At 32.7% G+C, this 16026-nt stretch overlaps 3 protein-coding genes and 1 long non-coding RNA gene across 9 annotated transcripts; 3 read left to right on the top strand and 1 right to left on the bottom strand.

Annotated features, from left to right (window-relative positions):
- The first annotated feature begins 1812 nt into the window (after positions 1-1812).
- LOC101204992 (origin of replication complex subunit 2) lies at positions 1813-4197 on the top strand. Its single transcript, XM_004152685.3, has 6 exons — positions 1813-2044; positions 2119-2225; positions 2408-2540; positions 2624-2912; positions 3523-3750; positions 3854-4197. The coding sequence occupies exons 1-6, from the start codon at positions 1916-1918 to the stop codon at positions 4048-4050; spliced, it is 1083 nt and encodes a 360-aa protein (XP_004152733.1). The 5' UTR covers positions 1813-1915; the 3' UTR covers positions 4051-4197.
- A 513-nt stretch (positions 4198-4710) lies between these two features.
- Positions 4711-7529, top strand: LOC101205233 (B3 domain-containing protein At3g19184). Of its 5 annotated transcripts, none has more exons than XM_031880666.1 (8): positions 4711-5109; positions 5211-5298; positions 5438-5469; positions 5569-5731; positions 5842-6048; positions 6318-6384; positions 6481-6564; positions 6926-7529. In XM_031880666.1, the coding sequence occupies exons 2-7, from the start codon at positions 5227-5229 to the stop codon at positions 6492-6494; spliced, it is 555 nt and encodes a 184-aa protein (XP_031736526.1). In that variant the 5' UTR covers positions 4711-5109; positions 5211-5226; the 3' UTR covers positions 6495-6564; positions 6926-7529. The 5 variants fall into 5 exon arrangements, with proteins under 5 accessions (XP_031736526.1, XP_031736524.1, XP_031736525.1 ...); XM_031880664.1 differs by having other exon boundaries at positions 4717-5109; positions 5202-5298; XM_031880665.1 differs by having other exon boundaries at positions 4717-5109; positions 5202-5298; positions 6916-7529.
- A 1231-nt stretch (positions 7530-8760) lies between these two features.
- Positions 8761-11075, top strand: LOC101205473 (B3 domain-containing protein At5g42700). Of its 2 annotated transcripts, none has more exons than XM_031880641.1 (7): positions 8761-8984; positions 9101-9196; positions 9335-9366; positions 9460-9601; positions 9840-10046; positions 10590-10675; positions 10875-11075. In XM_031880641.1, the coding sequence occupies exons 1-6, from the start codon at positions 8850-8852 to the stop codon at positions 10644-10646; spliced, it is 669 nt and encodes a 222-aa protein (XP_031736501.1). In that variant the 5' UTR covers positions 8761-8849; the 3' UTR covers positions 10647-10675; positions 10875-11075. The 2 variants fall into 2 exon arrangements, with proteins under 2 accessions (XP_031736501.1, XP_004152735.1); XM_004152687.2 differs by having other exon boundaries at positions 8763-8984; positions 9460-9622.
- Positions 11076-12430: 1355 nt separating this feature from the next.
- LOC116401968 lies at positions 12431-16013 on the bottom strand. Its single transcript, XR_004214295.1, has 2 exons — positions 15315-16013; positions 12431-12907 (listed from the first exon to the last, which is right to left on the bottom strand). It is a non-coding gene; the product is annotated as an uncharacterized LOC116401968 (long non-coding RNA).
- Positions 16014-16026: the final 13 nt, after the last annotated feature.

The following is a 16026-nucleotide window of genomic DNA, read 5'->3' as shown; positions in this document are numbered from 1 at the left end:
TAAATCTCCATATCATATTTGTATCCATCGTGGAAAATTAATCCAATAATTAAAAAAATGTTTGTTTCACAAACATCATTTCCCGGTTGGTTTGTCTTTGTAGGTTACTCTTGAAAATTAAAAACGCTACCGTTTAATCTCCGTTTTTCGCATCTTCATTTCCTTCTTATTTTTTCTTCACATTTTCGATCATCGTTTTCTTTTCTTTTTTCTTGTTGAATTTCAGTTTTTCTTCAAAATTCTTTCAAATGGTTGCTTTCCAATAACACCAAATACTCACATTTTAAAATACCTTTATTTATTATTATTTCCAAATTACTCTTTAATAACTAATTTTATAATCATTTCATATTTCTTCTTCCATCCTGTAGTTTTGTATAACAGTGTTCTGATGTACTTATATTATATGTATTAATTGGTTGATATATATGTTACATGATTTTCATTTTTTAAAAATTTTATGCAATTTGTTGTAATATTATTAAGTATATGGATTGCATAACTTAGTGTATCAAACATGTAATATTTATCAAAGTGTACCAATTAAGTATATTAAGTGTATTAGCAGAACCTCGATTACGTCAAGTGTATTTAATCAATCAAATGTATCAGCAGATATAGAAAGTGTACCAATAGTACATCAATGGTATAAAACATACAGGGTAAGTTTGTCATTTTGCATTTTTCAAATGTGAGTTTCGACTTAAATTTTGTCATTTTTACAAATTTAAAAGTGTTGTATATATCCTATCGTCATTCTAACTTGAAATTATTTGTTTTATTATCCAAAGTGTTATAAAAACCAAATTAAGCAACAAAAAAAAAAAAGTTCAAACGTTGTATCAAGAGTTACTCTATTAATTGAAAAATAAAAAATGAAACTAATAATAAAATAAAAACGCATTCAATGAGATCTAACTTTTGTATTTTGTTTTGTTTGACATACTTTATACCGTTTCCTTCTAAATTAACGAGTTTGTTATGAATATTACGAAATATTGTCCCGAATAAATCATTTAAAGCTCCATTATTTGATATATAATTTGAGAATGCACATCTGGTTTGATAATGATTTGTATGTTTTTAGTTTGTTTTCAACAATTTAGCATAATATTATTTCCATCCAATGAATTAAAATTAAAATAATAGATTAATTTATCATCAATTAATATTCAATAGAAACTACAACTAATTTACAACCGTTTTAATAAAATTGAGCTAGTTTTGTATTCTACTACCAAACACGTCTCTCATAACATGAGATATAATTTTGATTTAGTTCCTTATTTTCAATTCTTGTTTTCAAATTCTCTCACAAACAAAACAAACCTTTTGTTTTTCCACTACTTAGGTAATAAAGTAGATTAGAATTTTATCTTTATTTCTCTTTTCCTTTTTCTTTTTAATTTAAAATTGAGATAGTTTTAAATATAACAATTATACTTAAAATAATTAAGTATATAACAATATTTAAAACAATATACAAATATAACAAAATTGGTCAAAATTTATCAATCATAAAAATTTATAAGTGTTGCAAATATATCTATTAGATAAAAGTATATAATCAATAAATTCTACTATATCTGTAATTTTTAAAAATATGGATATATACTCCGTTATTATTTAAAAAATTTATAACAATTATAATTAACCTTACCTAAGAATCTCATGACTTGTGTGGGCTTTACGGTTGTAGTTGGGCTCATTAAGTCAACTGAGCCATCGGGTAAACGGGTATAGCTCAATTGGGCGGACTTTGAGCCCGATCGATGCACGTTGGTTCAAGTCTAAAAATGGCGGGAAAAAGAAAGAGTGCTTTCTCTAGGGTTCGCTCCATTACAGCCATTTATCCGCTTCTTGAAGTAACTATAATCGATTGGGTCTCAATTCTTCGTTACTGTTTATCGTTATCATGGAGGTGGATGATCTGGACGACGAGGAGTTTGCATTTTCAAGGAACTATTTTTTGGCTAAGGAATTGGGCGGCTCCAAAAAGAAATCTTCTGGGAAACTTGCCGACATCGACGTTGTCGACGAACAGGTGCGTAACCAAGTTAAAATACTTTGATTTTTTTTTAGTTTAATGAAAATGATTTAGAATAAATTAATGATCAGGAATTGAGGGCGGCGGCAGCGAATACTGAACCAAAGCACGAGAGAGAAATTGCGGCCCTGATATCCAGCTACAAGAGTTCGTACGCGAAATGGGTATTTGAGCTCAGGTGTGCCATGATAGTTGAACTGTAGTGTTGTTGGATTGAAGCTATCTGGTTGGAACTTTTACAAATTACTTCCGGATTTGAAATTATTTAAATTGCTATCTAAGTTCATTTAATTTCTTTTACGGTCACTTGTTCCGTTTCTTTTGTAAATTCGCTTAAGGTTTCTCTTTCCTGTGGTTCAGATGTGGTTTTGGCCTTCTAATGTATGGATTTGGGTCTAAGAAGTCTTTGATTGAAGATTTTGCTTCGACGGCATTGATGGATTATTCTGTAATTGTTGTTAATGGCTATCTTCAATCAGTGAATATTAAACAGGTACAGTTTAGCTAATGGCTATCCACAATCAGACATACTGAGTTTATTTTTGTGTCACTAAAGTATTGTCATTTTTTGTGTAGGTTATAATAGCCATAGCTGAAGAGTTGTCGGATCAGTTGAAATCACGACCCAAAAATGCATCAGGGAGCAATGTTCATCAGACATTTAGTTCGCGATCCATGGATGATCTGTTTGTATTTCTGAATGGATCAAATGAGGAAGACAAGGATTGTTTTGTTTGTGTTGTGATACACAACATTGATGGGCCTGGGTTAAGAGATTCTGAAACACAAGAGTATCTTGCACGAGTTGCTGCTTGTTCCCATGTTCGAATTATTGCCTCCGTTGACCACGTGAATGCACCTCTTTGTAAGCATATGCATTTTCCATTTATCAATGTCTATATGAATTATGCGTTTCAAACATCAGACCTATGTCTCTATTTCGTGATGCTATCCGTGTAAGTGCAATTTTGTTACATAGGAAAATGGCATGATCTTGCTTTCTATATACAGACACTGGATTTTGAGTTCAACAGTGGGATTGGAGTATTCAAACCTCTGACTTCTTATATTAAGAGTATATGCCTAAATTAGTTGAATTGTGTTCAAGTTAGCAAGGCATTGAATTTTGTTGCAACTTGCAAGTGAAGTTACTATGCTTGGATTCTCAAGATGTTACCAGGAATTCAAAGAAATGAAACAGGGGTTGTTACTGTAATCATAACTTCTAGACAATGTGTTGGTGATATATAATTAAATTTGCCTTCAACCACTAGCTTAAGCTTTTGGATGAATTGGTGGTTTAATGCAATGAAATACATAAAGGCGAATTATCAATATAGAAATTAGATTTTCATCTCTTTCATGTAATGTTGTGAGGTCATCTAGTACTGCAAGAATATGTTGTACGAAGCATAGCAAATTGCAATATTTCATTGATTTTGATCTCACTGAATCATGTATTCTGCTTTCTCCAGTGTGGGACAAGAAGATGGTTCACACACAGTTTAACTGGTTGTGGTATCATGTTCCAACATTTGCCCCTTACAAGATTGAAGGAATGTTCTTCCCTTTGATTCTTGCACATGGTGGTACTGCTCAAAGTGCAAAAACTGCAACAATAGTTTTACAGAGTTTGACACCCAATGCACAAAGTGTATTCAAAGTTCTTATAGAACATCAGCTATCTCATCCTGATGAAGAAGGTGAATTGAAGTTAATCTGATAGTATTCACCTGTTACTAACACACTTGAATATCGAAGTAACTTGTGTGAACAATGTTGATGGTATCATTTTAACTTTTTCAGGTATGCCAATCGATAAGCTGTATGCAATTTGTCGGGAGCGCTTCCTAGTTAGCAGCCAGATAACACTGAATTCTCATTTGACAGAATTTAAAGACCACGAGTTGGTGAAGACCAGAAGGCATTCTGATGGTCAAGATTGCTTGTATATACCGCTTCCATCTGAAGCACTTGAAAAACTATTAACGGAGTTGAGTTGAAATTTTTGCACTTCTTTGATTCGTCAACAAAGTTTGAATGTGTATTTATATTGTTGTAAGTTTAAGTATGAGTTAAAAAGTTTTACCGATTATGTCTTATATTACTTTTGAATTCGAGTTAAAAGTTTTACCAAAGAATTTTAACCACGTGAATTGCAAAATCATATCAGATTAACTTATTATCGTTGGAATGAAATTTATTGGAAGATTTAGTTTAATATATAAAAGATTATAAAAGAAAGAAAACATTCATGTCCAATTCAAGCAATTAAGAAAACATTCATGTCCAATTCAAGCAATTATCAAATGACCAGGTCACTGATCAAAAGATTCAAAGTTTGAATATTTATTTCACATGTTGTGATTGAACTAAAATATAAATTTAATTGAAAAATCAAACATGAATATAAACTTAAAAATAATTAAATTTATAAAATTTAAGTTAGATGGTGTAGAAAGAAGACTCGACACTCTCTCTCTCTTCTTTTCGACCAATAACATTGAAGGATGAGAAACCTTTTATATTGAACAAGGAAAAAATATAGGATTAGAAAAGTTGTATATAAGCAATGAACGATCGAATGATTTCTTCATTCTCAATAAAGGCCTACAACTTTAAACTATATTAAAGGAGGAAAACTACAAGTAGATAAGTGAACAATATTATGACATTTGAAGGTTCACATCTCTATGGAATTTTAAAAATGTTATTGATGAAATTTGAGAGACCAAATAAAATAAAGATGGTGTTCAAATCTGAGTACTTCCCTCCAGTTATTTTTCCAAAACAGTGAGAAGTTAACGGTCGACTGTGACAATTTTCGTACGAAATTGAAATTTCCCCAATTCTCGAGTATACTGAATCTTACCATTTCTTCTATTCGCCAAAACCTACGAATCGAGGAAGAAGAAGAAGAAGAGACCATGGGAATCTCAAACCTCTCATACGAGGAATGTCGTCAGAAAAGAGTTGAAGAAAACAAGAAGAGAATGGAAGCCCTAAATTTGCCCTTACTTTCTCAAGCTCTCCTCGATTCTTCCCCTTCCAAATCCTCCCCTGTAATTCCATTTCCTTTTCTTTTTTTCTTTTTTTCTCATTCATGTTTTCCCATGGATCATTGAGCTTATTTCGTTATTTGACCGATTTGTAGAGTAAGCAGGTCAAAGCCTCGCGTGATGCAGAAACAACTGGTGGTGGTGAGGAGGTCCAGTCGCGTAGCAAAGCAACCAACGCCTGTTTACGCTGAAGTAAGTCATCAGTATTATGCTAAACCTACTTAGATCGATGAACTAGGGTTTACTGCTGTTTGTTTTGAATCGTATAATCTAGACCACAAAATCCCTTTACATTGGTTTTGCTTTCTTTTCTTTTCAATTAAACTGGCAGGTTCTTGTCGATCGTGTGGCGATTCCTAGAAGGTATTTCTACTGAAAACTGATTGGAAAAAAGATGAAAGATTCGTCATACAGTTGGATCGTTTAGCATTGTTACTAGCTTTCTTTTGTTCGGGATTATAGGATCTCCAGAGCAAGAGATTTTTCAGCCCAGTTTTATGCTTCGGATGAAGCAAGAAAAAAAGCCTTTGAAAGAGCTCTTGAGTTACAATCTGGATTGGAGCCGAATTATCCCAGCTGTATAAAGTCGATGGTTCGGTCTCATGTTAGTGGTTGTTTCTGGCTGGTAAGCTAGCAAAGATTATCTATTAAGATTATCTATTAACTTGTTGAACTGTATGTGATATTAGTTCATTAAATCATAAATCATTGGAAAAAGAATGCTTTTGAACACAGGGCCTTCCTTCTCATTTCTGCAAGACGCACCTTCCAAAGAATGATGGAGTAATGACTTTAATAGATGAAGATGGTGATGAGTATCCAATAATATATTTGGCACGAAAAACAGGTTTTAGTGGTGGATGGAAGGGTTTTTCAATTGCTCATAAGTTAAGTGATGGAGATGCTGTGGTTTTTCAACACATTAAACCTACAGCCTGCAAGGTGATTGCACTTCATCTCTTTACTTGATTCAAAATTCTTCGACCTTTTGTCTTGTCTGCATACGTTTTCTGAAACAATCACTACATATTGGTGTTCATGTATGGACAAGTTATTATAATGTGACTACATCATAATAACAAGTTGAACATGGATTGCAGAATCTGCATGCTCCCTTATAGCTACTAGATATAACATTATCTATTTTTAGTTTTGGAATTTTGTCTAAGATTAAGATTTAAAGATAATTTTGGCTGTGGCTTACAACACAGAGAGGAGAGTGTTACCATCAACCATGTAGAAAAAGATGTTTAAAGATTGAAAACAGACTAATAAAAGGTCCCTTACTCTTTCAGATATTTAGGAATTGTTTTGTTTTTGTTTTTTCGCATGAATTCACTCACATAATATTAATTCCCTTATTATTTCTTTCAGGTGTACATCTTTAGAGCGAATGGTTCCAAAGAAGAGAGTGATTCTAACAATAGCTAAATGATTTACTTTCTTATCCCAAGTCAGGTAATCTTAAAATAAAATTTTACTAATTCTAAATTCTCTAAATGCTCTGAGATTATTAGTTCTATCTTTACAGTATACGTTCAGCCCGCATGAAATTGCACAAAACAAGTTTGGAATTTCAGGGTTGGTGCTTCTAATTAAGTGAAGCAATTTTCTTGAAGAATACCATTATAAAATGTTTTGAATATTTTTAAATTTTCAAAACAACTTAGTTAAATATCATATGGCATACTCTTAAATTCTAATTGGTTAAGAAGCTCTTTTGACCTTCCAGTTTTTATCCAGGTGCATGATTGTGCTTAGTGTACGATCATGATCTCCTACTCTAAAGTTATTCTGAAAATGCTCCAGTTCATTTCAGGTGATAATTTGAAGAGGCTTGGGGAAGATGTGCACATAATGCAACTACTTTTTTGCAAATTTCTTTTGAGTAAAAGGCAATCTGTGTCTTGTACAATCTTGTATCAGCTGAATTATATTTGGGGGCGGTGTGTGCATTCAAGTCTCCCTTGTTCCTAACATTTTTCTTCTCTCTTTTTTGTTAAACCCTTTTTTTTGTTTTAGCTTAGTAGACTACTTGCTATCTGATAGATTTTGCTGATTTTCATTGGGAAAAAGCCTTGAAGGTTTCTAGTGGGATGGCCCCCGTGTAAGCCATTGTTACAATAGCTCTTAAACTGGTTTCTTGAGTAATATTTTGTATTCCTCTCCAGAAAGTCCAAAACGAAGGGCACATTTGGATAGATTTCTAAAAGTAATTTTATTTGAAACACGTGAACGGTGGATAGGTGAGTCCCAATAGTTCTAATTAGCATAAATTTATGGAGTGTTAATTATCTTGTAATTTCAAATTACTAGAACTGATTATGTTTAGGGTGACATATGGGGTAGTGTGTATGTGTAATTGTTGATGCTTTAATTTGATATGTAACGATCAAATTAGCACATATATTATTTATTCCATACAATTGTGACTTTCACATTGGGTATTTAGAAAAGTGTCTTACAGATTTCATATATACTATGTATTTACCTTGCAATTTAAAAGTATGCTAGCTCTATTATTTTGAATCTGAACAGTACTTCGTTATTTTGTATAATTTAGCCCCAAAAAAATTGAGCTATTTTTTTTATACACACCAATAAAATAGATGAATAAATAAAGGTTAAAATAGCATTGATTACTTCAATTTCTATTCTAATTTTAACTCGTACTTTCAAGCAATTTTACTTAGTATACTCTCCATAAATCTTAAATTAGGTTTTTTAAGTTGTTATTTGTTAAAATAGGTTATTAATAACATTTTTCGTAGTGGAAAAGAAGTACTAGGTGTATATTTTCATACACATTTTATAAAGGAAATGCTAATAAAAACTACATTTATTTGGAATAATATTAACAAACAACAAACTAAATTCTAAAGATTTTCTACCATACTATTTATGTCTGCATGGGCATTTTTTAAGTTGGTTCAATTCTTTAGTTTAGTTTATAGAGTGAGAAATTGCATAAAATGACAAAAATATTTATAGAAAAGCAGCTCATGATAACATTTTTTTTATATTACGAAAATGATAAAATTAGTTATATCATATAGTAATCATAAGACTATCGAAAAACTATAATATGGTAATCATACCGTGATCACTTTCAAATTTACTATTTTTACAAATTTAGAAAATAGATTATCATAATTTTTCTTTTTTATTCTTGCAAAAGTTCCTTATATATTCTCGATAAAGCTCAAATTTAGGTCTTCATCCTACTTGATTATTAGTTTTTTATATATATTTTTTTATCAATGAACATCTTTATTATAAAGTTTGAAAACCACATATTATTTTATTTCATGAATATTATTATGATTATTATTATTTAACCGGTTTCGATACAAGTAAAAAAAAGTAAATTAAAATTAGATAATTAAAGTTACATACACTAAAATTAATTATTTGAACCAAAGCAATCCTTTAACTTAAAATATGGAAAAAAAAATTCAAAATTTAACAATTTTAAGGGAAATTTTTTGTTTTTTCGTTATGTTTTGTAAATGCTTCTGATGTTTTTATTATTTACGAAGAGACCCCAATTTTAACCTAAATTAAAATCAGTGCTCGTTTTTTTTTTCAAAAAAGTGGGAAGTTAACGGTCGACTCCTTCAAACTAATTTATATAAATTTCGCCAAATATACAAAATTCAGTCGTTTCTGTTATTCATCATCTCACTGTTTCCATTTCGCATATAGTCCAAACCCTACGAACCGAGGAGGAGGAAGAAGAGACTATGGGGATCGCAAACCTCTCGTATGAGGAATGTCGTCGCAAGAGACTCGAAGAAAACAAGAAGCGAATGGAAGCCCTAAATTTACCCATGCTTTCTCAAGCTCTCATCGATTCTTCCCCTTCCAAGTCCTCACCTGTAATTCATTGTTTCTTTGTTTTTTTGGTTTTTTTCTGTTTCGTTGTCTCCTATTACGATCTTATTCTCAATGGATTCTTGTATTGTGCTTATTTTGCTACTTGACCAATCCGCAGAGTAAGCTCACCAAGCCTCGCGTGACTCAGAAAGAACTCGTGGTGGTGAGGAGATCCAGTCGAGTAGCTAAACAGACAGCTCCTGTTTACGCCGAAGTGAGTCATTCTTGTCTCATATTGCGCACTTGGATAATGGATTACAGTTTACTGCTGCTTTCTCTGGAGAGAGATTTATGTTCTCAAAATCCATTTTTCATTAGTTCGGTTTTCATTTCTGTTTAATTAATCTGGCAGGTTATTATTAATCGCGTGGTGATTCCTAGAAGGTATCTAAAGAATTTTAAATGAAAATCAATGACTTTCATATCGTTGAATGAATAGTATTGTTGTTACTGATGTGCATTTTTTGGGGATTGTAGGATCTCTAAAGCTAGAGATTTATCAAATCGAGTTTATGCTTCGGACGAAGCAAGAAAAGAAGCTTTTGAAAGAGCTGAACAATTGCAATCTGGGTTGGAGCCGAATTATCCCAGTTTTATAAAGTCAATGCTTCAGTCTCATGTTAGTGGTGGATTCTGGCTGGTAAGCTAGTGAGGACTATTTGTTAAGCGTATGACCTTCTTCTCCCTCTCCCTCTCTCTGTTAATCTTGTTGAACTGAGTGTGTGATACTAAGATATGAAATCAATGAAGAAGGTAGATTTTCTAAAGTTTTGCTTGAGTATTTGAATATGAAAAGGCTGTAAAGATTCTTCTTCTGTTAGATAACATCTAATAAAAAAAAATACTTGTAAACACAGGGTCTTCCTTCTCATTTCTGCAAGAATCGCCTTCCAAATCGTGATGGAGTAATGACTTTAATAGATGAAGATGGTGATGAGTATCCGACAATATATTTAGCACGAAAAACAGGACTTAGTGGCGGATGGAAGGGTTTTGCAGTCGCTCATAAGTTGGCAGATGGGGATGCTGTAATTTTTCAATTCATTAAACCTACAACATGCAAGGTAGGTTTCATGATCCTTTGAATCATCGTCTGCCGTATCTGTGCATACCTTCTATGCATAAACGCACGTTCTTTTGTTCACTGTCACTTCTTTAAAAATTAGGTTGTGGTTGTTCTCCATTCATCTATCTCATTTTCTAAAGCTCATTTTCCTGTTTTACCTAAATTAAAATTTTTGATTTTGAAAAGCTTTTTTGGTAGATTACATCACAAAAGGAGATTGGTTACTAAGTCCCAAAGAAAGCTCATCAAATCCATGCACGTTTTGGTTTTAAAAGTCGTTTCTTTGATTATTCCATTTTTTTTCAAAGGTTTATTTTGCTTTTTGCTTTGATTCGTTTTGATTCCTATATTTTCAATAGGTTCCTTTTAGTCCCTATATCATTAACTTTAGTTAATGTTGAGTCTATATTTTCAAAATGTTCATTGGGCTAAATCAGTCTTTTTTCAAAAAATTATAATCACGAGTTTGATCTGTATATATTTAGCGCGTGGGTCGACTAATTCACAGATATAATATATTTTTCCCATTCTTTCTTTTCAGGTACACATTCTCAGGACCAACAGTTCCAGAGAAGATAGCGATTCTAACAGTAGCTAAATGATTGACATTTCTGTTCCCCAACTCAGGTAATGTTAAAGCAAAATCACTTCCTTCTATTTTGATGAATGCCCCTCTGTAATTGCTTCAATTTTAATGAACTTTTAAACATAATATTAAGACCCAGCCTCCCTCTTATTGGCTGGGGTCCTCCTGTTCTTTTAATACACGTTTAACACCATGTTCTCCTGCCACTCTAAAATGATCAAATGCTGTCATTCATTTCAGGTAAGAGGTAGCCTGATGGGAAGTGCACATAATGCAACTACTTTTATCATCTTGGTTTTTGAGTAAAATGCAATCTCTGTCTTGTACAATCTGTGTCTAAGAAGAAAATGAAAGCACATTGTAATAGTGATTGTCTGTTGTAGTGAATGAGGTAAGCTTATGAACTAAAATTATCAATCAGAGTCACCACTTTCCCTCTTATGTGATGGATTTTAATTGCTTATTAGCATAATTATCTCACAAACAGCCTCTTTCTTTGAAAAAAAAATTATAAATATATGTCAAATACGATTGAATTAGGCTCCAGCACAATAATCTTGAAAGAAAGGTTTTAAGATGTAATACTACTATTCAATTAGGCTCCCACATTTATTCCCAATTGAATTTTATGAAAATATAAGAAAAACCCAAAACATATAAAAATTTACAAGAATAAACAACTAAGAAAAACGAATGAAAATACTTAGATGTAAATCGCTTTTTTAATTACTATTTTCTTAATAAAAGTTGTGATTGGAGATATGAGTATGCTGAAAAAGTTGTGATTACATGTATCAAACTTTCTGGATCATTTATATATCATTGCCTTTAATTAAAAAAAAAAAAAACTTTTAAAATTTGTTGTTTTTATAGCCATGGAGAATGGAATTGGCTATTGTATAGCCATGGAGAATGGAATTGGCTTACGATTGAAGAAATAGATTAAAAGAAAAAGGTTAGAAATTGAGGTGAGGGGTTAATGCGAAAAGCAGAAAAAGGGGAAAAGGTTTCTCCACATGACCCATCACTCTCACTGTGGGTTTTTGAGTACGAAATCTTTGTTTTTTTTGCCAAATTTGTTGCATCTTTCTTTATCTATCTCTCATTGAAAATAAAGAATATGGTGTTTGAAAGATGGGATAAGTGAGTCCACCCAAAAATAATGCCTCTATGATTGAGATATAGACAATTCTTCCTCTCTATTCCATGCTATACATTCATGGTCTACACGTGTGTTTGGGTCTACCATCTAATTAAATTCCTCTATCAATACGATCTCTCCATTTTTTTTAACACGAATTTGAAAAAGGAACCCAAACTACTTTGTATGAAATCTATCTTTGTAAAGGTAACTTAAATAACATCTTCATCGCTTGTTTAAGAGTATCATTATTCTTTCAAAACTTGTAATACAACGATGTGATGATCTTAATTCATATTCCAAGTTACTGTCAAATTATGCTAGTTAGTCTCTCATGAAACATTTATGAAATGTCTTTAAAAGATGATGGTTAATTTTTTTTAAAAAAAACCTATCTTTAAACTAATATTTTCATTAAGAAAATAAGACTGGAGTGCTTTATTTAATAAAACTTCTTCACTGGTATTGCTTTGCTGAAGTAATTATAGAAGCACCCGCAGTTCTGTTCTTAAATGAGTAATTAAGTTAAAATAATTTTGCTAAATACTTTTAGATTAATTATACATTCTGTTCTTTTAAACTATAAATAAAAGGATATGATCAATTTCTTTTTTTAAAAAATATCAAACTTGTTTTTTCGTTTGGGGTATAGATGACACCTAAAGTGATTTTATTTCTCATTAACTATGACAGCTAAAAGGACCTTTCATTGAACGAGAGTCAAGAGTGAAGCCACACCAAAGAAACAATTGAAGAAAAAAAAGTCAAAGCTGTGATCATTAACACCTTTGTTTCCCTCTCTTGAAATTTTGACAAAAGCCATAATAATATAATTCACAAGTAAGCAAGAGAGTGTGTGACTCTTCAACGAAAAAAGAGACTATTGAAAGTTCCGAATCTAAACTGTTGAAAAGATTAACTTCAAGAGTAAATGATTCCAACCAAAATCACCAGGATCGGAGATTTCTACCCTTCCAAAAGAGCCTCCAACTCTCTTGAACCTTCCAGGACGACTTTGGCTTCAAGCGGTACTTTTACTGGGTATCTGTAGTAAATAAAACTGCAACCTCTCGCAATGTACTACCTCTGAAATCTCTAACCAGCCAGCTCATTCCTCCATGCCAATCTTCTCCTACCAAGCAACAGAACTACTATTAAAATAGAATACGTTAAAACTTTGGATGAAAAGTGAGGCGTGAAACAAGTGTAATAAGTCTTTCGGTCCAATTATTTTTAAATTTTAAGTCACTGGCGTCTGACAGTACACCATTTTGAGATTTCAGTGAGGTACTTATCAAAGGCATATGAATTTCTCCTATTTAAAAAGACATATTATAAATTAGTACATCATAATATCATCAACACACAAATCAATTATTTAATAACTTGCGTTAATAAAAAGTCAAAACCTTACCTAATTTTTGTAAATCATACAGTCATCATGATTCGATAAGAGATTGTAAGTATTTTGTTTCCATGCAAAGTTGGGACCCTAATTGCTTCAAAATACTGATCAATTATAGATATATGGGTAGTCTCATTCAATGCATCTTATAGAATACAAAAGAAAAAGGATCTACAGAGAAGCAATGGAATATGATGAGTTCTTCGAAGTTTCCTCTTGAGAAAGGGGGTTTAATTAATGACTAATGTCATATACTTTCCTAGGTAAGATCCATGATGCAACAAATACCAAAAAACAGTACCCCCTTGTAAAGGTTATTGGGCTTTTGTGGGAAATTTTCTTGGGTGTTTGTTGGATTTTTCTTTCCCAAATCTGTACTCTCAATAGCTGTAAGATTTGACAAGGACCCACCAATCCTTGACACGTGCTGCTCCCAAAAAAGAAAAGGAAAAAAAAGAAGAATAAGAATTTAATTTAAGCAAGTGCTGAGAGGCAAAAAGGCCAGACCCCCCCCATCATCTCCTTTTCTACCCTCTAATCTTCTTATCCCTTCATAAAGCTATGGTAATGTCCTTAAAACTGAAGTCTTGAAGTGGCATTTTGAGATTCAGAATCAATTGTCTGTCAGCAAAACCTTTCTGGTTTGGGTTATGGACATTCATCAGCATCTAGAAGACAAAGAAAGGCAATTGGAGAAGCAACAATTGCCCGCTAATTCCTCTTCTCCTCATTCAGCATCTTCATCTCCTTCTCATGAATTTTCCTTCTCAGTTTCTCTTCAAACTTCCTCCACAGACAAAGCCAAAACCTCACCTTCCTTCACTATTGATTTATCACCAGCAGATGACATCTTCTTCCATGGCCATTTGCTTCCTCTTCACCTCCTCTCTCATCTTCCAGTTCCTCCTCGCTGCTCAACCAACTCCATGGAAAGCTATACCCTTCCCATTAGAGACCTAATAAGTGAAAAGGAGCCCAAGAAAGAAAGTAGCAGCTTCATCAATTGCAAGAGCAATGAACACTGCCAAAACAACACAAATGATACAAGAGAAAAACCTAAGTCCAAATCTTTCTCCTTGCTCGGTTTAAGGTGGAGAAAGAGGTCTGACGTTGAAGAGCAAGAAAATAAAGTGGAACAGGAGAAAAGGAAGTTGGGATTCAATTTGAGCAATGTACTGAAGAGATATGCAAGAATGGTGAGGCCATTTCTACCCCTGAGAGGGAGAAGAGATGATATGCAACTACACAGACAGTCTTATTCATTTTCAGGTAATTTAAGGTTGAGAAAGAAGCGAGAATCGAGAGGAAGAAGAGGCGAGTTCTTCTCAGCGCCAGTTTCCATGAGAACATCTCCAACCAATAGTGGTGTTCTCCTTACAACTACAACGCTTCCTCCTTCCACTAATAGTGATAGCACAATGGAGGAGCTGCAGGCAGCAATTCAAGCAGCAATCGCTCATTGCAAGAATTCAATATTGAAAGAGGAAAGGCTCAAGTGTTAAAGAGCATATACAGCGGATACATTTTGTTCATAAATCATATTCTATTTCTTTATTGAAAATTATTCAGCCTCTTTGCTTTTTCTGCATTTATGTGCGTGGTATGTACGTGTATATAGACAAAAAGAGATAGCAAATCAGTCCAGAAGGTCCGGTTTGATATATATAATGAGTGTGCACCGGCCCTTTCAATGATTTTTTGATCATGTAACTTAAAAGAGTTGTTTTAAGAATAATACTTAGATGCACCGCTTTTGTGCATTTCACTCTTATCCGAAAAGGGAAAAGGAAGAAGAGTTTAATACATGACATATAAAGATGATTGTAGCTTAAAATGCACTTTAGTATTTTTAGATGTTTTAATTGACAGGTTCTTCAATTTTTCGGATGACTTAGATTTATTTCATTTGAACAGGTGGATAGTCACAACTGTGCAATATTAGATTTAGATGTACGTTTGTACAAAACAATGGTTATTGAATCTCATTTACCCTTGAACAAAAGCTAATAATGTGGAAAAACAAGCTCTGATTTGAAGAGAGTTTATTAACATTTTGGATTTTACAACTGGGGCAAGGAATTCAGCAGATAAGAATATAGAAAATGACACAAGAAAAGTTGATTGATCTACTAACCTTCAAAAGAAAGGAAAATGTGACGAATCTATCATCGACCTGGTGATCTCTTTACGAATCGAGTGGTCATGAGCATAGGTTAAATCAAACAACCATCCAAGATTGGATAGACAAATACTCCTCTTCTGCCAGCTCTACTCTCTTTTTCGTCTTTTTGAATCATTTATAAGCCAGACAAAAACCACATAAAACGTTGGGACCATAGCTCTCACGTAAGTTTGAAAAAGTGAGCAAATTCAATAATTGTCTTAATCTACTGAAGATTTTTTTTTTCTCTACCACGCCCATTTATTGTTTTGAAGTTTTTTATATCTCCCTTATGGTTATGAGACAGTAAATAATTTTCCAATCGACATTACCTCATTATATATAAAACTTCCTAAAAGGATCAAAATGATATTGAGAAAGTATAAAGGTGTGGGAGTAATTGCCCAAGAACATTGCTTAAGATATCAGGGGGCAAAGTCCCTAAAATAAATAGACAAGTTGAAAAGTGATGAACCATTTCTAAATATATCGAAACAAGTGAAAGCTCTGAAAAGAGAGATTATGGGGCTCAAAAGGGTGTGGGGTCAAGTGAAATAATACCTAAGACTTCGTATAAATATTGATAATCCTAACCCAATTACCCAACACTTAATAAATTTTAAAATATATATTTAAAAAAAGTATCAATGCCTTCCACAGCAGTTGAAATGATTTTTTAAAAGAG

Source organism: Cucumis sativus, chromosome 2 (genome assembly GCF_000004075.3).
Source record: "Cucumis sativus cultivar 9930 chromosome 2, Cucumber_9930_V3, whole genome shotgun sequence".
In the NCBI taxonomy this organism is placed as follows: Eukaryota; Viridiplantae; Streptophyta; class Magnoliopsida; order Cucurbitales; family Cucurbitaceae; genus Cucumis; species Cucumis sativus.
The sequence above is the reverse complement of the archived record's forward strand: the minus strand, read 5'-3'. Positions and strand labels throughout refer to the sequence as shown.

Bases quoted from the DNA above. Each gene is read 5' to 3' on its own strand.
- LOC101204992 (XM_004152685.3), top strand. From the start codon at position 1,916: ATGGAGGTGGATGATCTGGACGACGAGGAGTTTGCATTTTCAAGGAAC. The intron at 2,541-2,623 runs GTACAGTTTAGC...TTTTTTGTGTAG, and splicing joins AATCAGTGAATATTAAACAG to GTTATAATAGCCATAGCTGA. The intron at 3,751-3,853 runs GTGAATTGAAGT...TAACTTTTTCAG, and splicing joins ATCTCATCCTGATGAAGAAG to GTATGCCAATCGATAAGCTG.
- LOC101205233 (XM_031880666.1), top strand. From the start codon at position 5,227: ATGCAGAAACAACTGGTGGTGGTGAGGAGGTCCAGTCGCGTAGCAAAG. The intron at 5,299-5,437 runs GTAAGTCATCAG...TTAAACTGGCAG, and splicing joins CAACGCCTGTTTACGCTGAA to GTTCTTGTCGATCGTGTGGC. The intron at 5,470-5,568 runs GTATTTCTACTG...TCGGGATTATAG, and splicing joins CGTGTGGCGATTCCTAGAAG to GATCTCCAGAGCAAGAGATT.
- LOC101205473 (XM_004152687.2), top strand. From the start codon at position 8,850: ATGGGGATCGCAAACCTCTCGTATGAGGAATGTCGTCGCAAGAGACTC. The intron at 9,197-9,334 runs GTGAGTCATTCT...TTAATCTGGCAG, and splicing joins CAGCTCCTGTTTACGCCGAA to GTTATTATTAATCGCGTGGT. The intron at 9,623-9,839 runs GTAAGCTAGTGA...TTGTAAACACAG, and splicing joins TTAGTGGTGGATTCTGGCTG to GGTCTTCCTTCTCATTTCTG.